The 19,279-nt window shown below is 48.5% G+C and overlaps 1 protein-coding gene across 1 annotated transcript in view; it reads left to right on the top strand.

Moving 5' to 3' along the window:
* GLI2 (GLI family zinc finger 2) overlaps window positions 1-19,279 on the top strand; it is an 87,052-nt gene that overhangs the window by 23,495 nt on the left and 44,278 nt on the right. The window contains 3 exon segments of the mRNA XM_061555151.1: window positions 11,698-11,981; window positions 11,983-12,055; window positions 12,880-12,915. Of these exon segments, the coding sequence (XP_061411135.1) occupies window positions 11,698-11,981; window positions 11,983-12,055; window positions 12,880-12,915 (393 nt within the window).

Here is a 19,279-nt window from a genome sequence, read left to right as displayed (position 1 = left end):
TTTTACGGGTGTTTTTTTTCTTCGTACAGTTGTATTGTTGATATTGAATACTGTATTGCAAGGATGAACAGCCTCCAGCCAACTTGGAATGTAATTCTGTATCTTTCTTATTATTACAACTAGCAGCCCCCACGTTCTGCTGATGTGACCATCCATTCGTCCATCCGTCCCGCCAGCCAGCCAGCCAGCAAAACGTATTCCTAATACAGCAGCCCGCGCGTCCTTTGGATGTGACTGTCCGTCCATCCTTACAGCCAGCCGGCTAAACTTTTTCCTAACGTAGTGTGACTATTGATGGGAGTGTTTGACTGTTTGGAGCACGAGTGTTATAAGTTTGATCGTGCACAGCCGCATAACGTGCCTCGCACACAGTGGGCTTTGACGTGCGGTATCTGACTCAAGGGATATTTGCAGATGTGCGGAGATTAAGTGAAATTTATGGCCAACGAGTACAGTATTCGGTTGCGAATACTTTAAAAAAGAAAATAGCTTTGTGTTGTTTTGATTTCCATGTTCCTTTGTCATTTACTGCCTTGGAAATACATTTTTACACATATTTTATATGTTATGAGCTTTTCCAGACATTTTATATGCTGGCTTATGTTTGCTTGTACAGTATAAAAACACATTTTTCAGTGAAAAAAAATTCCAATTCCTGCGTTGGTTGCAAAATATATATCATAATGATCATTGTTATGATCCTTATGTGCTGTCATCATCATCATCATCACAAGCGACAAATCATGAGCGCCAATCGTGAACACTGTGCGGTCTGTTGCATATTCTCTCACACTTGACAGATGTTGATGATTGAAGCCTCCACACTCATGGCCTGGACTTAACTTTTCATTGAATATTTCCCGGGTCGCTGGTAAACTGGAGTCGGTGACACATGACTCATTAGTACCCACATCCACCGTGACAAGTATACTGGATGTGCTATGCCGGGTGGGGAAATTTAAAAGCTCTGCTGACAACCATTAATTGCCAGGCTTTGGCAGAGCCTTGGAGGTCAGCAGCTGGGAAGGAAGCTGAGCATCCAGCGCATGGCGCCGGGCGTCACTAACCCCCGATCGTCCTTGTCAATCTTCTCCCCCCAAAAATTAAGGAGGCTGGAATGTTTTTCGACGCCCGCTCTCTAATGGCACTGGTGTGAGACAGAAACCGCTGCTCCCTTCTCCCCCCCCCCAGGCTACCCGCATCCCCCACCCACCCCTTCCGCATCCCCCTGGATCGTTTAAAGCAAAACAAACCTTTTGGAAAGATTTAAGGAGAGTCACAAGGGAGGTGGCGAGGCTTGTTTTTGGCTAAAAGAGAAAAAAAAACAACAAAGTCTGGATGCTTCACCACAATAAATTATTCCCCCAGCAGAGAGGCGGCTCATGCTCCATTAGTTCCACACAAGGAAAGCCTGCACAGCTTTCCCAGGCTGGTGTGGCCACGTTGACTCGCCACCGTTGATAACAGAAAGAAAAATATCATAAACTTTTAAAATAAACTGCGACGGGCCGAATGTGTGATCCTGGCTGTGTGCCTCCAGACGGCCGTTTGGTACAGTGTGTGCAGGATAGCATCAGTTGCATGTTGTTTTCACGTTGTACCGTGTTTTCACGTTGTACCGTGTTTTCACGTTGTACCGTGTTTTCACGTTGTACCGTGCTTTGTTTGGCGTGATGTCCGACGTTTCGCTCCACGTGCTGACATCTTCAGGAACTGCATGGAGGAGCTCGCGTTGACCCTCGGTTGTATAAGTGGCTGTCTGCTGTCGAAGGGCACGCGATCTAGTCACGAACGGTGGCCAAAGAGCTTTTCCTGGCAGAATATTCATTAAAAGTGGGCTCTCGGTGGATCTTATTGCTTTATTTTCAATGAGTATTTATTTCTCTCTCCCTCTCGTCAATGCAGTCGTTATTGTGATAGGCTTAGTGAGTAATGAATGGCTCATGTTGGGCCCCTGTAAAAATGTCTATCTCAAGTTAATTTTACTTTGGATGTTTTCGTTTGCCCCTTATTCAAATGTAAATATGTAGGCGTACATTTTTGTAAATACAAGTTTTTCTTCATGGCGTACATTTGAATATTTACTTAATCCAGTATTCTCTGCATTGTTTGTATATGTAATACTCTGGGTCAGCAGCACTCGTGCAGAAGAGAAGGTAATACAAATGCAACGATGGCACGCAATCTCTTGCGTTGCTCTACAGGCGATTATTTTACATTGGAGATGTTTACAGTACTTGTTGAATAGTTATTGTTGTAATAATTAAATGTTTATTTAATTTCCATAATCTTTCCCACGTGTAAAATTGTCGCAGCGATGGTGAAATGTACCGGACGAAGGTCTGCCCCAGACGAGTTGATCTCAACGCTCCGGTTTCATGAGCAACCTCCGATTAGCTGCAAAAGAAGTTCAACACACACGTACACACCGCAAAGTGTTTACTTCATCCCGTGATGCATGCAGTGGCTTCTCTGCCATGTGTGTCCTGGGCGTGACTCAGAGGCATAGGGGTCGCTGGTGGTTAATATTTTTCTTCTTCTTGAAGCAACTCCACGGAGACTGTTGAATACATCTCTTGTCTGAAGTCGCTGTCTCTGGTTTAAAAAAAAAAAATTGGTTTGGTTTTCACAGCAGTCCCCCCGAGCATCGAAATTAAATTTCGAACTCCCACACAATCCCATCGGCTTTCTTTAGGATTTTTGATTCTTAAGAGATTTTAGTTTTCAATTTCTTGTGGGGTTTTATTTAGCTCGTTCACCTCCCCCCCCGACTCCGGAAAGCTGTGCCCCCTGGTCCCCCAACCCTATCCCCCCAACTACCTTTCCCCCATTCCCCCCCCACCACTCAACCCCCATCTCTCCTCCGCCTGCCGCCCCATTCCATGGCCCTGCCCGGTTGCCGCCACTGCACGGCGTGACCATGTGACACACGTTCGGGGCAGATGCTCCGCATGCCTCACGCGCACGACCTGCGGCAGGGTTTACTCAACACTCGTGTTGCTGGGAGCGAGTGAAGGCAGCGTGACGGGGCTGTCCGTTGGCGTGTCTGTCAGTGGCCTTGTAAATAGCGGTGTCGGAGAACGCGGCTGCTGTTTGCTCCGCTTGCTCGGCCGACTGAGCGGAGGGGGCTCAGGTCACAGCTTCGCCTCCGCATCCAGAGGACAGACCCGCGTTGATGTCCTCGATTATCATTATTATTTTTGCTGGACTCTTATTGTTATTGGTCATGCCACAGAGCAGGATTCAAACCTTGGTTATCGTGACAATAAGGGCAACGTGCTTGCAACGGCAAAACAAGAAGGCGCGAGAGCTGCAAGCCTTTTTTAAATGTTATTTTGGGTATGCATGTTTACGCTTCACAGAGAGAGCAAAAATGATACCTATCGATATGTCGCCACGAATGAAAAAAAAATACGAGAAAAAATGGAACGTTTTTGTAAACAAAGGAAAATATTTGTGTTGGGTGCGCAAAACAGCTTGAATTCTCTCCACCCTCATGCTCATTGATGCAGTGGGTGCAGTGAAGTGTGCGCTGGCTTGGGCCCTCTCTTGTAGACCCTTTGTTAAAGCATTTTTCTCCAGGATTTCATCTGAAATTCTTTGCAAAAAAATTTCCGCTGGGACTAATTAATCTGCTTGCAGGGTCTGCTCGTTGTCGGGGTGGGTGTTTGGTGGGGGGGGGCAAAAGCCACGCTGGTGCAAGTCTTGCGGCCATTCCCATGGTTACACAAGAGTCACCCATGTCCACTAACCCCACGCTCACTCACTGGGGGCCTCGATCACTCACCCCACACTCACTCGCTGGGCTGACTCCCTGCTCGCTAGGCGAGGGAGTGCACGCACATGTACATCAAAGTCAGGAAATAGCATCGAGGACTAGGGCCTTCAGATTTATAGCCACCCTCTCATGGGCCATCTCACCACCGCCTCCTATTGTCATAAAACACCTTGATTCACAGCCCCCTAAAAATCTGTAAAGAGGAAAGTTGAAAAAAGCATTCCTCAACAAGTAAAAAAAAATGAGAATCCTGACGATTCGTTAACAATGAAAGCATGCATTTGTTTTTGTTCTTCCTGAAAAAACGTTATTAGAGAATCGTGAGTATGCACTCGGTTTCAATGGCGAAAGGATTCTGTTTACGACACGTCAGTGTCACCGCAGGATGGTCTGTGGCGTGGAGGCTGTCCGCTACCGCACGTTGCCCAGGTATTGATGGTGGCGAAAGGAGGGAATTTTTATGAACGCCGACATCCTCTGCCTTTGTACGAGACTCCCTCTCCGAGCACCCTGCCGTGGGGCAGACTTCTGTACCCACCCCCCTCCCCACCAGCTCTCTTCCTCCCGGACACCCAGTGGTCGCCCCCGTGCCCCCCCCATCTCCCTACAGAAATATTAATATCCCTCGTATTTTTTGCTTTGTCTGTCCTCCGCACCCCCCTGGTACAGTTCAAAGATAAACCTTTTCTTTTTCCACCAAGAATGCGCTTGCCGTGCACTGCGCTTCCATTGTTGTCATCGTAGAGTGAAAGTGATCAACTCCGACTCGGAAGCCCGTGCCAGCTTTGAGTCTCTCTTGTGGACCATTTGTTTAGCATTTTCCTACAGGATTTGACGTGAAATTCTCTTCTGTAAAGAAGAGCAATTGCCCGAAATGCCAACACGGTATTACGCTTTGCTTTTTTTGCTCACTGCTTGTTCTGCCAAGAGACCTGGTCTACCCTCTCGTGGCAGCGATGAAACAAAAAAAAGTACGTCTTGAAAAATGTGTGTTCAGTGAAAATAAAAAGAAACCTTCCCTAAATGTAGCATGTGAAGAAACTAAATATAACCGCAACGTGTGCTCGCCTCAACGTGTCCACCTACATTTGACTTCTCTTGCGGAGGTCCTGGGTTCTATTCTGGGTTTGAGTCACCCATGATTAGTGTACGAATATATGGCCTCATCAGCCAACAATGACCGTAGAAAAAAGGCATCATCCTAAAAAAAAGTGTTTTTATTGCTCGTCAATTCAGTTGACTTATTCCAGCCGTGAGAATTAACAAATTCAGTTTTGAATGACATGGGACACATATTCTTTGCAGGGCATGCAAAATGTGTCCTCTTGGTATGGATACAGATGTTTATTAACGTGACTTCAAAAGTATTTTTTACGTCATCTTCTGGGGCTATTCTCTGTCACGGTGTTACATTGCCCGCTCGCTGCACAGCATCTGAATTGAAAGCTCTTCTTCCCATGACGTGGTTCTGATAACGCTCTTGAAATATAATTGGAGGGAAAAAGCAAATAACATATTTTGGCAATTAAAGTGATATGCAAAGCTCTTCAACTATTACGTGTTAATGAGCCGGTATAACAGTTTAATGTTTTACCAATAAACACTGTTATGATATTTATATGAAAAAAAAGTAACTAAACACACTGAGTCAACAGACTTTCAAAGCCGCACGCTATTTAAGCATCCAGCAGAAATAAACACTCGTGTTGTCGTTCATCATCGCAAATTCATAAATTCGAGACACATGTTGAGAGCCAGAATGGCTCCAAGAGGTTTTTAGTAGACTCCAGATCAGCTTTCTGCTGATTTCTGAGACTGCTTACTGTGAGCAAGAGTCGGACCTGCGTGTATTTATAGTTTTGGGACTTGTTAAGAAGACAGTAGGAAATGTCTAACAGCTGGAATTTGATCAGGGCTCTGCATTCCCGGTCCAGGGCCGACCTCGTGGCGTTTTTAATAAGAGTTACGCCGGCCGTGTTTATAAAACCTCTGGCGCTGTGTGGCAGCGGCGAGCCCGTCTAGCCGAGAGCACAATGAGCGGCACTGAGAAAGTCTGCTTTTAATAACGGAATCGCCAGAAACATCCCTTACGAGCGAATTCTCCACGGCAGATTTTTATTTAAGGTTTTTTTTTTTACTGTGGCGGTTCAGCTTTTCTTTTGTCATTTTCTTCCCCATACGGACACATTTTTTTGCCAAGAGCTGACTCTCTCCTTACTAATCACAAATCAAGTTTTGAATTCATCCAAGATGACCTTTTGCCGGGGTTCGCGAAGTTGGTGTCAGCAATGGCTGCTCGCTGCTTGCTGGAGTCAGGAGGAATGCGGGATTATCCAGGGCTCACGTCTCCGGCTCTCTCGCTCCCTCCCGGTGCCACCCGCCCCCTCACCCCGCCCCCACCAATAAGAAGTAAAGCCTGGAATGGCCGCGTTAAATAAAAGTTAATCCAGTTTCTGCAAAGCTTTCTACCCCCTCGCTGCCTCCTCCCCTGACTGGGTGCCAGACCTTTGGCCTCCCCGTGTGCTGAGCTCAAGAGCCTTGTGGGCCCTGAGTGGGACTGCCAGGCCATGCCGCGTCTCCGGGCCCGACGCGTCACCCTGATGAAACCGACAAGAATGTTGCAAATACAAAATACAACATACTTTGTTTAGTTTAGCTCATTTCAGGGGGTCTGCAACCTGTGGCTCCAGAGCCGCATGCGGCCCTTTAAGGACTGCTTCGTGACGTTATTTATTAAGGACCACCGTCTCGTATTCAACACACATTGCATTGCGGCTCTTGAAATATTGAGGGTTTTTTTTACCGAATTCGTAAAATAATGGCTCTTGTTATGTTGGTGCACAACCCCTGGTTTAGTTCATCATTTTCATTGGCTTTCCAGACCAATCATTTTAAGCCGAATTAGTTTAAGCAAATTGGAGCAGTTTTGACCTTCTGAGTCTCATCAGCAGTTTCAGGCTTGTTAAACAAAGGCCGTTGGATTACCAGATCTTATTGGCAAGAGCACTCTATTGAAATTATGGGGCCCCCGTTCAACTCACAAAGCAATGAGTTTGAGTAGTGCATAGCGGATTGGAGTTTGTTTAATGTATTTAGGGAAGATTCAACTCGAAAAACAAACTCTTCTTATCTTGTAGATCCTGTACCTCGACAATCTGTGTCCCCCGGCTGTCCGAGTGAATCTTTCTTTTCCATGGATAAAATACTTTAAAGTTGCGGTCAATCACGTAATGATGACACTATAGTGACATCATTCCATATTATTTAATAGCATGTTAGTCCAGTGATGTCAATGGAGTGCTCTGTGTGAGCGTTTGACCACGATGTAAAGTTTATTTTCTTATTAACAAAACTTAAACCCTCGTGCCAGACAGATTAGGATGCAGAGCTTAGTCACATATTTGGGAGCTAAGGGCTGTTTGTTTTTGGGTTGCACCTTGCTTAATTTTTTTAATTTCAGGAATGTAAAGCGTCATAAAAAACTGTTTAGATTTTTACTTTATTTCACTTTCTCGTATCTACAGCTCTTGCTAATTTGGTTTAACGTCTATACTACTCAGTACATATTTCCCAGTCGCAGTTTTAAATTTCACACCATTTTATTTGAATCGTTTTGATTCACGTTACTGGACACTTATTCATGGTAGTTTCCCCAAGAAGCAGAATTATCGACTGCATTTGGTTTTTATTATAAATTTGGTACCTAACACAAACTAAGCGTGGAAAGTAAACCATTTATGTTTGTGCGTAACGTATTCAACAACGAAGGAGGACTTAATTGTAACAGTGGCGAGTTTTGGAAGATGCCAGCGAACCTGAGAAGAATTTTAAAAAGAGCCGTGCACATTTGAATTCGCTCCAAAAGTAAAATTACACTTTATTGCGAGCCGGTAGCGAGGTTCTGGATTTTCATTACATTTCATTACATTAATCACATAATAGAAACATGAAATCCTCTTTCGAGTGCCAAATAAAACATTTAGCTTTGCTCCTGGCTATCGGACTACGAGTGTTGAAACACGCAGGATGGTCTGCCATCAATAACGTCACCTCCATTTCCTGAAAGCAGCTGCAAAGAAAAACTATATAATTCAATAATTTATTTACCTTTAAATGTTATTACTTTGGGCTAATCTCCTCTAAAGGCAGTAATGTAATATGTGCACGGCCTCCGAGTGTAATCGGTGTAGAGAGAATAGGAAGATAAATGTGCGAGAAGATTTCTTGCTCTCCTTACTGAATGGAGAACACACCCCAAGCCAGCCCTCATTCATGCCTCCTCCATCACCACCACCACCTACTGATTGGGTTACACTTTAATTCGCAATTACGGGATAAGGGGCAATTTATGCTGCTGGAACGTTAATGATTGATCAGATAAGGGTCATTCTGGCAAAGCGTGGGTGTTTCCAAACGTGTCTTTGTGCCGGTGCTTGCAGTGGGGGAAATAAGAAGAAGCCTCAGGAGGGAAGGGTTCCCCTGCGTTAAACACTTCCCCGAGGAATGCTGACCGTGCGCGTGCGTGCGCAGTCGCCAGACACTGCCGGCCAGAGAGCGCGCGGGGGAGCGTTACACCCGCGGTCAAAAGTGGCACCAAGTAGCCCTCGCGCGCCTTCAAGAGGCTGTTAACAGCCGCACGAGTGGCTCGCATCGGTCCCCGTAACAAAAACGCCGCTCTGGAAAACGAGCGGCGTGAGTCACGTCGGGAGATGAGCTCGCGTCTCCCTCTTCGAACGCGGCTCTCACTGCGCACACGCAACAAGCGGTGTGGGGGGGGGGGGGGGTCATCTCCCACCAGCAGACCGACTTTGTCGGAAGAATTCGGTCGAGAGGTGCCGTCTTGGAAGAAGATTCGGGGTGAGTCAGATGGGAAGAGGAGCTGTAGGGTGATGGAGAGACGTTGGTGGGAGGTGGGGGTGCAATGGGGAGCTGTGACTATTAAAAAAAATTGCAAGCAATGAAAAGACATTGATGGAATCCCTCTTTCCCTCCCCCCACCCCGCCATTAGAAGCCAAAGAGATTTTCTCATGCATGAGCTGCTCCATTGACGCCGGGGGGGGGGGGGGGGGCGGGCTGTGGGTAGTTTGTGCCAGCTCGAGAATGAGGGAGCCCAGGGGTGGGGTGGGCGTGGGGGGTGCGCGGAAGAAAGGACGTGGAGAATGAAAAAAAAAGGGTGACCCTTGGGAAAAGGTTCTGTAAAAGTGCGGAGCGGCCCAGGATAAGCTGATGATGATGAGTCAGCTCTCGGAAACCTACAGCGCCGGAATTTGTTTTTTTCTTCAACATCTCGCCGAGTAGAAACGCTGCTTCATCTGCAGCCACATCGACTGGAGACGATGCTACCCCGATCCGCACGCGTTTATCGCCTACGTACACACACGCACGCACACGCGCGTGGGCAAAGCAAGCAAGCATGTGTGCGTGCACACTTAACATGCGCGCGCGCGCTCTGCAGCGTTGGTTCGTCCTTTTGTAAAGTTTGTGTTGCCCATTGAGGTCTATTATTGACCCTCTCCTTCCGCGCGTTTGTGAAGTGATTTGTCTGGAGTAAACGAGGATAATAGACCCTCTTTCTCTCCGCACACAGGCGCGGGTTTGCCTTCCCATTGGCTCCCTCTCATGTGCTCTCTTTCTGCGTGTCTCTCTTGAGTTTGGCATGAATCTTAAACAGCCATTGGGAGTGCGACTTGATTTAATAATTGGCCGCCAAGCCTCTCTCGCGGCAAAGAGCGCAGAGGCGCGGAAAGAGAGCCCGGGTGCGAACAAAAGAACTCGGAATTCTGATCAGGGCTCGCGCGGACTTCATATGGAAATGTGCCAGATTGTTCGGCTGAAAGATACTCTGGTGCAGGAGAGGCCGGGGGGCTTAGCGCCTCTGTGATCACCGCTGTGGAACTGTCGTGCACACTGCAGCCCGGTGGCACCTCCGTCACGACGCCTGCTCAAAGAGTTCCTCTGATGAAGTGCCGTCGCCAGCCACGTAGTGTGGGCAGGGCGTGGAGGAACGGAGGAGGCTACACCCCCCCTCTGCCTTCCAACCCCGCTCTGTCAATTCTTATGGCCAAGTTAATTGGAATATGAACTGGGGTTGCAAAAAATACGAAAATGTTTGAAGTTAATGGATGTGTGCCACCACCTTTCCTCTTGTACAGAGGAGGTGAGAGCTTGGGCAGAATGCACGACGGATAAAATCAGATGGCGTTGTTACTCATTCCGTTTCGTGTTTAACGTTGTACATTTATTTGTTCTCTCATTTAACAACGGCAAAAGAAAAAAATACGGAAATAAAACAGGTGCTCAGAAGATGAGAAGATCTGCATTATTGAATCTCCTGCTAGCAGTATTGCTCGTCGTGCCTTCGCTTCGTTGTTGTTTTGAAACCGCGAGACACCTCAGCGAATTGCCACACCAACGGACACCGCAGACGCGTTTTACGACGACGATGACGACGACTATGCGTGTGATGGCACTCGCTGTCTAGACGTAAATATCCGTGTTTACTGCGACCCACATCACCATTGCCGCAGACGCCAGTGGGTGTCCCCGCGCCGTGCTTTGCTCTCGCCCACATCGTACTGTGGCGCGGTGAAATACGCATCCCGCAGGAAATGTGTGGCCGAGTGCGAATGAGACGATGGCTGGAGACAAGTAGGTGGTCGGGAAAGTGTTTTATGAAGAGCGTTTATCAACAGCTGGAATGTACAACACATCAAACAAAACAAAAGACTGCAGGATCCTTAAAAGAAAAAACCGCAGGCACCATTCGCCCGCATTGAAAGGAGAGCGTTGGGGATTCGGTGTGCCGTGATTGGCGGGGGAGTAAGGGGACAAGTGAAGGAGGGGGGGGGGAGTAGGGAGAGTGCACGGTGCAGATTTCAAAATGTAACGGGCTTGGCTTCAAAACCCCCGGCGACAGCGTCTTTCTGAAATAACTCCCCTGGAATGGAAAGTCATGTAACATTAAATCTGCAAAAATGACTTAATAAGGAAACACATCTGTTCGCATGCATTAGGATTAAGGTAGTGAGTGGGATTGGGGCAGTTGTTAAAAAAAGCAATAATGAAGTGGTTATGGGCACAGAGCCACGTTTTCATGGCCTCATCGGGCGAACGCGCCTTTGACGTTCGTTTGCAGAGGTGGAAACTGCGCGTGGTCACGTGGCCCCCGAATGTTTGAATTTACTTTTTTTTTGGGACAAAGTTTGGTGCCAGTGTTGTTTATTTCTGAGTTGAGTGGGTTTCTTTTTTTTAGCGCCGCGTCAGGCTGCGCTGCCACATGTAATGTTTTGATTTCGACGAGCTACGTCTTTGCTGTTTGTTTTGCATGTTCATTTTAAAACAAAACATTCCAAATCGCCAAAATTGTGGACCATTTTAAACATTTGAAAATAAATTGAGACGTCTGCAGGCGCGTAGATGTTTTTTTTCTTTCCTGAATTAGTTTTTTCATCGGCTCTAAAATCTAAAGTTTTAGCTGCATTATAATTAGTGGGCACATGAGTGATATCAAAGTTGGTCCGGGCCTCATTCCTCTTCACAATCCCGCATTGACCAGTTCGGTCAAGTGTGGTAACAACACTCCTATGACTGGACATGGTGTGGCGAAGCCTTCCTCCATTTATTAATTTGAGAATGTCTGAAAATAATTGTTTTTAGCAGGCATATTTTGTATACGTAAACTAATGTACCGTTAATTGTTATTACAGTTACATTTGTTAACCAAAAAACGTCCGTTAAAAAAGGCTTATTGCCCTTGTTCAACATGTTTTTCACTTAAGGCCACAGTGTTATCGACAAATGCGTTTGAATTTTTGTTTTCATTTAACCAGGATGAAAAACGTGAGTACCTCGGGCACCAGGGAGACGTGGAGGCCGTGCTCATAACCTCTCTATGCCCTCTTGCCCTCCTCCACTACAGACGACGAGGCGCTGGGCGCAGGCTACGTGCGCGAGCGTCGCAATGCCCTCCCCACGCTGGCTCCCGGCGCTCCCGGCCCCAGCTCCTCCAGCTCCGGCACCGGCCAGGACGGCAACGGCGGCGGCAGCGGCCGGACCCGCGAGGAGCCGGGCACGACCACGCATCGCGCCGCGGCGCCGGCCAAGCCCTCCGTGGGGCCACCTTTGTCCTCCTCCACCTCGTCGCTGTCGTCCGAGTCGGCCCGGAGGTCCTCGATGGGACGGTCGGTGCCGGCGGCGGGCAGTCCCGCACGCCGTGTACCGACCGCCCGGGTACCCGCCTCCCGACCCGCGCGCGACCTGCCTCGACTCGCCCTACGGTGAGAGAACGCTCGGCACCGCCGCTGGCACGCGAGGGGGTCCCAGGAGTGGACGGCGTCCGCTGGGCCAGTCTCACGGGACGGCGGTGTCCGCTTCACTGTCCACAGAGTCCACACTCACCGGACTGATGCACAAATCGAAAATGGTTTTCCAGAATAGACCATACAACATGTAACTATGCAATGCCCGATTCACAAGTACAAAGGAGGCATTACGACGATACACTCAGCTGCTCCTGACACGGTTGTCTTGCTTGACCACCTGCATGTGACATTGTAGTTGTTGCTCTGCATCGACATCAGAAGGAGTGGGAATTCATACAGCGTCAAGAATGCACGGCAGCTTAGCATCGGTCATCGGCGGTGATTATTCGATGAAAGATGGCTACCATTGTTGTACGTCAGTATACTTAATTTGTATGATTTGCTTCATTCCATGCTTGTGCTTCATCGCAATCATTAGCCGTAATAAATCCACTGCTAGATGAAGGAATCCCAATGCCGGCACCAATCCATCATGGTCTCATCCACAGTGGCTGACCTCTCTACTCCATGTCTGCAGTGGTCATCCTTCTCGGGTGATTTTCCCTCCTTTAGCTGCCATTCCATCACCAGGCTTGACGATCAGCCGTCATCTATTCGAATGACGTGTACTGCCCAACCTATTTTATATTTCGTAACATTTAACGCGACGTCTCAAATTTGTATGCGTAATACGACCCATGTGTTTTCCCTCGATATTGTTCAGTGTAATTCCCAGCAGGCATTGCTCCATGCTGCTTTGCAAACGTTTCAGCTTTTTGTTGCTTTTTTGTTGTTGTCAGGTTCCACGCATCTTTCTGATCTATATGTCCTCGCAGGTAACACACGCACACTGAATGAAAAGCCTCGTCAAATAGCATTATTACATTTTTACCACATTACCCGAGCATGTTTGAACTCTGCTTCTTGCCACCGCTAAGGGCAGAGATTGATCGGGCTGTTGACCGATGAGCGTTTCAAATCGGGGCTTTTGCCGCTTTGCTTTTACCAGGCCCGTGATACCTGGAAATAGAAAGTTCCCTGCAGGTTTAATTTGGGGAGTCGGGATGGAACACGGACAGCTGTGAGGTCATCAGGCGGGCTGCTGGCAGTTTCAGCTGTTTACAGCCTCGTGTTTAACAATAATAAGAGGCGGGGGGGGGGAATACAAAACTCCAAAAGAGGACATGAGCAGAAAGGAAACAAACCCGCACTCTCTCGTGCCCCTCCTATTGACCGCGTCTAATAACATGACCCCATCCTGCCCTTTGGTGGGTGCCAAACTGAGTGTTTAGCTCTGCCAGCGTTGAAGGTCAGTGCGGCGTGATGTTGTCAGGCCTTGGGGAGGGGGGGGGGGCTTTTATAAAAGAAACTTGTGAGTGAAGCATCACGGCTCATGACCCCTTACTTGGGCCGTTATGACTGTGCGTATGTTGTCTGTGTCTACGTGTGCATGTAAGTATGTGCAAGGGTGTGTCTGTCTATGCACGCATGTGTGTATATATTTCCGTACGTATATGTGTAACTCTTTGTCACTGCATGTATGTACGTGTATATGTGTGTTTGTATGAAAGACGCAGGCACGAAAGGGGGCACAACACGGGGTTTTTGTTAACTTTATGACTTCGGAAATTGGGGCTAGTCGAAGGCTGGGAGCTCAAAGACGTGAGGCCAAGACCCCTGTGGGCAGACTCTGCTCTTTGTTTATCTCTACAATAAGTCCTTCGCGCAGATGGGTTTTATGGCAAATTTTCAAAAAGGCAACGCAAAGCAAAGTGCCGCGGCGCTCGCCCATTCTGACGTAGCGCCTCGCGCGCGGTATGCCAGCAGACGGCCGTGCGCTGCGTGCGTTTCTGATCTCAACACGCCGTATTTTTGTGCGACTTGTAAAGCCGCGGTCGGTGAATCAATTATTTATTTTGCAATCGAGGCGGCCGGCGAAAAAAGGGGCCGATTGAACTGAAAGGCGGCGCGTGCACGTGTGGCAGCAGCGGCGGCGGTTGGCGGCGCGTCCTGGCTTGGCAAGATCGCGGCGCGGGGTTTTTTCAGGGGCTCGCCCCGCTGATGCGCTGCCTCAGCGGGGATAGCCTGGTAATTGGGGTTGGGGGCCATTTTTTGACAGATGCTGTCACGAACTCTGAACTCTGACCCGTACCTCTGAGGGAGAGGAGGGGGAGGTTGGTAAAGGGGAGTGTTGTTTTTTCTCTTTCTCCCACCTCCCCACCCCCCACTTCATCTTGAATTTGCGTCATATTCTGGCAGCACGCCGGAAAACCGCAAACAATTTGTTGCACACGAAGGGGAATTTTAACAGCTTGCACTTATCTCGTCTCGCCGTTGGTTGCTTTTGTTTTAATGGAAAGCGCCATGATGGTTTGTGAGAAATATTCCAAATTGCTCGTTGTGCTATGTTTAGGAACGAAAACTTTGCGAGCTAAAAAAAAAGGAGCCTGCGGATTGTTACAAAAGCTAATGAAGACATTGTGGAGTCAATTGCCCCTGGGGAATGCTGGCTCGCCGTCGGTTTTGGTTTAAGGAGGCTTCGCGGTGTCACTTAGGCATGTCCTGCCCGTGAATTTTTCCAAATGCTAACACGCATAACAACACGCCTGCTCCAGGGAGTCCGCCAAATCAGATGAGCTAGGGTTTACTCGGCAAGCACTGGAGTGCGGAAAAAATATACAGCGGCATATTGAACAATGCCGCTGTACTGAAATGTATCGTTGAAGTCCAATTTTAATTTTTAATCGAAAGCCTTATAAATATTGGTTATATCGGCTGGGCAGTGGGCGGCTGATTAACGTCGCTTTTTTTGCAACGATCGTTGCACGTCGTGCGCCGTGCTTGGACTGCCGTTCTGGCAAAGTCGACCCTCAGCTGCTGGCGCAACTCCGCGTTTAGCGGCGACGCGGAAACTGGATCTGGCCCCCGTAACAGCGAGGCACTAAAAAAAGCCACAAATGAAATACGCAGATTTGCAGAAAAGACGTTCTCGGGACAGGGGAGAACAAACGCCGTGGCTCTGCGCCAAGGGCAGAGTGCCGGTTTGTAAATCAGCCACAAACAATGTTCATCTCTGGCCAAATTTGGAATCTTGGCCTTAACGTGGCAAGGACCCTGCCGGGGTGCAGAATTGAGGAGCGGAGGAGGCTGGTGGGAGGAGCTTTTATAAAGAAATGCGGGATTGGTCGCGTGGGGGCAGGGCCGAGTCTAAACGAGAACACCCACGTTGAGGGCCCCGCCGCCGATCTGAGGCCAAAGTAAAAAACATGTGGGACAGGCTGGGGGGGGGAGGGGGCCGCCTGGAAAGGGGGCGGCGGCAGGCACTGGGGTTACCGCCGCGAGCCGAGGCGCTCTCTTACTGACGGCGGCGTGGTGGACGTGTTGCCGCACGGCCCCTCATCTCCTGCGCTGTCCGCCCGGTTTGTCCCGTCCGCCGTCTGCCCATCCGCACCGTGTCACCCGGGCCGTGTCACCCGGGCCGTGTCGCCCGAGACGGGGATTTAATTCTCACCGTTGCCGTGTGCTCTGGATCGCCGTGAGCCGAGGCTGCTGCTGCGTCTGTCGGTAAGTGGCTCCGATGAGGTGTATCGGCATTTAATCTCATCTGCTCATTTACAAGTGGTTTTTGTGGCAAAGGATGTGTAATTGGCACGATAAGCAAAGGGATTGATGCCAGAAAATGATAACATGAACACGGTGAAACATTAACGCGGCTAAAAATGAAGCATTGCTTGGTTTTGATCGGAATTTAAATCACTGCTTTTGAGTTATATGTTGGCATCTTTTAATTAATCATAATTAATCAAAATCTAACATGTCACGAAATGAATATTTTGTTCATCGTAGCCCGGATGTTTCACCTTTTTGTTCAAGTATGCAGAGCTGGCCTTTTTATTTCAAAACAACGTACAGTTTTTCAATGTAATTCCGAAAGAAAAATCCCAATTCACAAAAGCTCTTAGACTTAAATGTAAGCGTCGACCTGAAGGGGATCTCTTCTTTGTTTTTGGCCAGAAGAAACTTTAAAAAATCCTGCTCCGCTTTCGTAGCGCCAAACCAAACGGAGTGCGCACCACAAGGATGCATTCTTTCCCAGGATATTAAAGCAGAGGCTCAACAAAGGCCTCCTTGTCACCATACGTCTCTGCAGGTTTGCATTGTCACAACCGTGCCCTCAGAGGGAATCGCAAGAAATGCTGCTCTCTGTATTTGCAAAAGAAGGTATCAATTGGCAGGTTTATTGTGGCGTGCTGGCCTTTTATATAATTGTTGAAGAGTGGCTCTATTGCGTTTGCTTTATCACGCCCGCTTGCCAGTGCACACTGAGGACCTGAGGAGGGGGGGGCAGTTTTTTTCTCCACCGCCAGCCGTAAAAATTACTGAGTGACAAGTTTCAAACGACGTGAAGGCTGTCGCCAATTGAAGCACAAATAAACTATGGCCGGCCGCCACCGATCGCTAAAGCGATGGTCTGTCCGACCGCTGTTTGCTCAACTCCAGTGGGCCCCTTCACACGTGAGGACATTTCCTGGGAGCGCAAGCAGGGCTTAGACTTTCACTGTTGCGCGGCCTTGAGGTTGGGGCAATCACCGAGGATTGCCCAGAGGTGCCCCCCCCCTCTCACACGTTTGTGTCTCCGCCTCGTTTTAATGTTGTCCACCCTCTCGAATCTACCAAAGGTGAATCGATTCAACCCTCGCTGTGGGTTCACGTGGTGAAGAGAGTTGTTCTCATGTTCGTGGCTTTGGAGTTTGACGTGTGCCCCCTCTTGTCAGTTCCGAGAGGCAGGCAGGCAAGCGCAGGTGAAAAGCAACAGAGAGAAAGTGCAAGATACACTGTACGATAAGCCACAGACGTCTGTGCCAGACTGATTTGTCTGCGTTGTGAGAGAGATGAAGAGTGTGCCTGTGTCCCTATCAGCCCCATGGATTTATACCGAGTTTCGTGTTGGTGGTGACAAATGTTTGTTATCCGGTGACTTGACAGTGGGGTTGGTGGAATGCATAGAGATTGAACCCATCATGTGTGAGACTTGAATGAGACGAGAGAGCAAAGAGGTTTGTAACCTGTAACCTTGCAATTATAGTGCACGTGCCTCGTTGCATGGTTCTCAACAGGCTCCCCCAATTTCCTCCCACATGGAAAAATATCCAGGGTATTGGTCCATTGCTACTTGATGGGGATTTCCAGTGTAAATAAAGACAATGATTACGTACTCTTTGATTTTTTCGGTAAAGTCACGTAGGTATAATCACGTAGGTATAAAATAAAATTGACTTTACCGAAAGAACCAAAGAGTATGGATTCCTGCAGTCACGAAAGCTTCGAATCACAATAATTACGGTAGTCGTCATCATCAGCCATGCTCTGTCCACTACTGACTGGACCCCCAGAGCCATTGCCATCCCTCTCAGTCTCGTGATGTAACGATGCATCCGGCTTCTGCACGCGAGAGCTAATTTCATCACTTCATGGACGTCCTCGTGAGCGCATTCTGTCCTTTAGCTGCCACTCAATTGTTAGTCTCGACCACCGGCCATCATCCCCACTAGTTACATGTCCTGCCCAAGCCCCTACTTATTTTTCTCAGCAGTCAATGAGATGTCTCGAATTAGCGCATGTTCTCTAATCAATATGTCCTTCTTTCTGTGTCTCAATTTAATCACAACCGTGGATCTCTACGTGCCTCTTTGGGCACTTTTCAGTTTTTGTTCCATTTGCCATGTCGGTTTCCATATTCCTGATCCAAATGGTTACAGGTAACGAAGAAAATTCTGATAAATAAGAACATAGTTTATAACAATTATTCACATGCACAGGCACATTTACACACACGGTCTTAGCGCAAATTGACTGTTATCTGAATGTAATATGCACGTTACACGGCGGATTGTACACTGTGATGAAGGGACAAAGCAGGTTAAAAATACGAATCAGTGACGAGAGACGTAGCTAAATGGATGACATCACAGCTATGAAGTGAGTCACTCAGCTCCCCGGCTTAGGCAACCTGTGTCGTCGTTGTCTTCACTTCCGTACCGACGTGACGTCCCACCCGTAGCGTCGCGCTCCACCGAGAGTGGGCCACCAGCTTGCACGACGTCGCGCGGCTAGCGGATCGACCGAGCGACCGACCGAGCGAGCGGTGGCATCACCCGTCTTTTAACACCTTGCGCGCTCGCCTGCATCCCCGGCTCAGCCAAAACAAAAAAAAACCTTGCTCAGTGCCTGGTCGCCACAAGTTTCTCTGGCGGGTTGTTTATAAACGGTCTGGGTTTTCCCGGCGACTCTGGCACGCACGGCTCTGCACGTCCAGCCGCAAATGCGCTCTCTCCGTGTCCACCCGGGAGAGGCCACTGTCTCTCCGTGTCCACCCGGGAGAGGCCACTGTCTCTCCGTGTCCACCCGGGAGAGGCCACTGTCTCTCCCTGTCCACCCGGGAGAGGCCACTGTCGGCGTGGCGGACTCAGCGGCATGGCCACTGTGGTTGTCGTGAGCCGTCCGGAAACCACAAGCATGTTGGGGTACAGCTAAGAGTCGCCCAAAACGTTTTGGACAAAAATTATGGGTTTTTTTGGGCCCGCGTTTTACAATGCTGATTATATGCTGATGACGGAAGCTTCTAAATACATAAACAGTCGCGCAAAGAACAGTCCGCTCGGTGCTTGAGTCAGTAGCCAGTGGTTGCACAGATTTTATATAATTATAGTGCATTAGAATTCCTCATGTGTTGCAAAGTTGGGCGGCGAGCTTTGGGGAACCTATGTGTAATTTAACCAATGACCACTAGGAACCAGTCACTGGTAGGATTCCCACAACTTCCACTGTGTGGCTGTTTGCCTGCATATACATATATTAGGATATAAAGCGACCTCATTCACTCTCATGGAGAGATCTGTTAGCTAAAAAGAGATTTCCATGTATCGTCATCGAGGTCTGATCGTATTATCAAACACCGGGTTCCTTTGCATCTGTAATCTAACCATTAACCTGTGGGAACCATTTCCCAACTTCCGAAGCGTGTCAGTGTGGGTGTCCCAGTGTCAAATTGTGGTGCTCATGTAGAGGCCCAGCCCTGCTTGGCTTAGAGCGGGGACTGGAGATGCCACCGACGCGTGTTTGCTTTGCCATATTGACAAAGACCAAACATAACCGGTGTCCGTCCCTCTGTTAACGAGCATTTGCCCGCTTCATTCATCC

Source organism: Lethenteron reissneri, chromosome 20 (genome assembly GCF_015708825.2).
Source record: "Lethenteron reissneri isolate LAM-NWPU_2019-01 chromosome 20, ASM1570882v1, whole genome shotgun sequence".
NCBI classification, from domain to species: Eukaryota; Metazoa; Chordata; class Hyperoartia; order Petromyzontiformes; family Petromyzontidae; genus Lethenteron; species Lethenteron reissneri.
Note: the sequence above shows the minus strand (reverse complement) of the source record. Positions and strands in the feature narration are given on the sequence as shown.